Below are 1,264 nucleotides of genomic sequence, written 5' to 3' on the forward strand. Positions count from 1 at the left end.
TTTAATAATACAATCGCGTAACACAACAAATTTGTTTGGCATCAATTCCAGTTTCTATACTGAATTTAACAATATAGAAATTATTATTATACTTATAATTTTTATAATATCAATTATTTCTTAATTTTCAATTTATTATTAATTCTACAATTCTCTCGCGTTATTTACAGAAGCAAATCTTAGCTTGTTGTTTCGTTTCAGACCGAAATGAGAGGTTTAACGGGCCTTGTCAAATTTGATAGGGACGGTTTCCGTAGTAATATAGAATTGGATATCGTACGCTTGACTGAAAACGGTCTTATAAAGATCGGTGGATGGAATAGTACGGTGGGAGAAAGCATCGATTGGCTGCCAGAACCACCTTCAAAATCAGAGATTAAACTAAATATACAAAACAAAACATTTATAGTTTTAATAGCTCTTACACCACCTTATGGATTCGAAAAAGAATCGATAATCACGTTGAGCGGCAACGAGCGTTACGAAGGTTTTGCCATTGATGTGATATACGAGATTAGCAAAATTCTTGAATTTAATTATACCTTCGTTGTGGAAGAGAGCACCGGGACGTTGAACAAAAATACTGGAAGGTGGACTGGAATGCTTGGAAAAATTATAGATGGAGTTAGTATTAAATTGAGAAAAATATATAATCGAATAATAATGAAATAAAACAAAATGATCGCACTAACATGACGGAATTCATAAATCGAAAATAACGCTTTTCTAGGAAGCAGATCTGGCCATCACGGATCTTACGATCACAGCGGATCGAAGCGAATACGTCGACTTCACAACACCAATAATGAATTTAGGTCAATGAAATTAATGTAATGATTTAATATTACTATAAATAATCTAAATAAATTTGGTTTTGTCAACTGTACATAAAGCATAGTCCAAATATTAAAAAATTGCATATATATTTTACAGGAATAAGCATTTTGTACAGGACACCAAAAAAAGCGCCGCCGAGTTTAATGTCATTCCTGTCGCCGTTTTCGAATGGCGTCTTCTGCTCTACTTAATTGGTGCTTACATAATAATATCGCTATTATTATTCGTTGTCGGCAGATTGTGTCCCGCGGAATGGAATAACCCTTACCCTTGTATTGAAGAAGCAGAAACACTAGAGAATCAATTCTCCATTAAAAACGCTTTCTGGTTTGCAATAGGCAGTATCATGCAACAGGGCAGTGAAATAGCACCAATGTTAGTATGAAATGTTTTTTGATATTATAAAATATTACTAGTAATATTTTAT

General features: G+C 33.2%; 1 protein-coding gene across 1 annotated transcript; it reads left to right on the forward strand.

Moving 5' to 3' along the window:
* Positions 1-201: 201 nt before the first annotated feature.
* LOC105460642 (glutamate receptor ionotropic, kainate 4-like) lies at positions 202-1,245 on the forward strand (the record flags this gene model as incomplete). Its single annotated transcript, XM_011707137.1, is given in 4 exon segments — positions 202-624; positions 731-815; positions 934-1,016; positions 1,019-1,245. Coding segments are annotated over 4 exon segments (795 nt in total), but the record flags the coding sequence as incomplete, so codon positions are not given.
* Between the last annotated feature and the right edge of the window lie 19 nt (positions 1,246-1,264).

This window comes from Wasmannia auropunctata, unplaced genomic scaffold (assembly GCF_000956235.1).
Source record: "Wasmannia auropunctata unplaced genomic scaffold, wasmannia.A_1.0 LD318357.1, whole genome shotgun sequence".
Taxonomy (NCBI): Eukaryota; Metazoa; Arthropoda; class Insecta; order Hymenoptera; family Formicidae; genus Wasmannia; species Wasmannia auropunctata.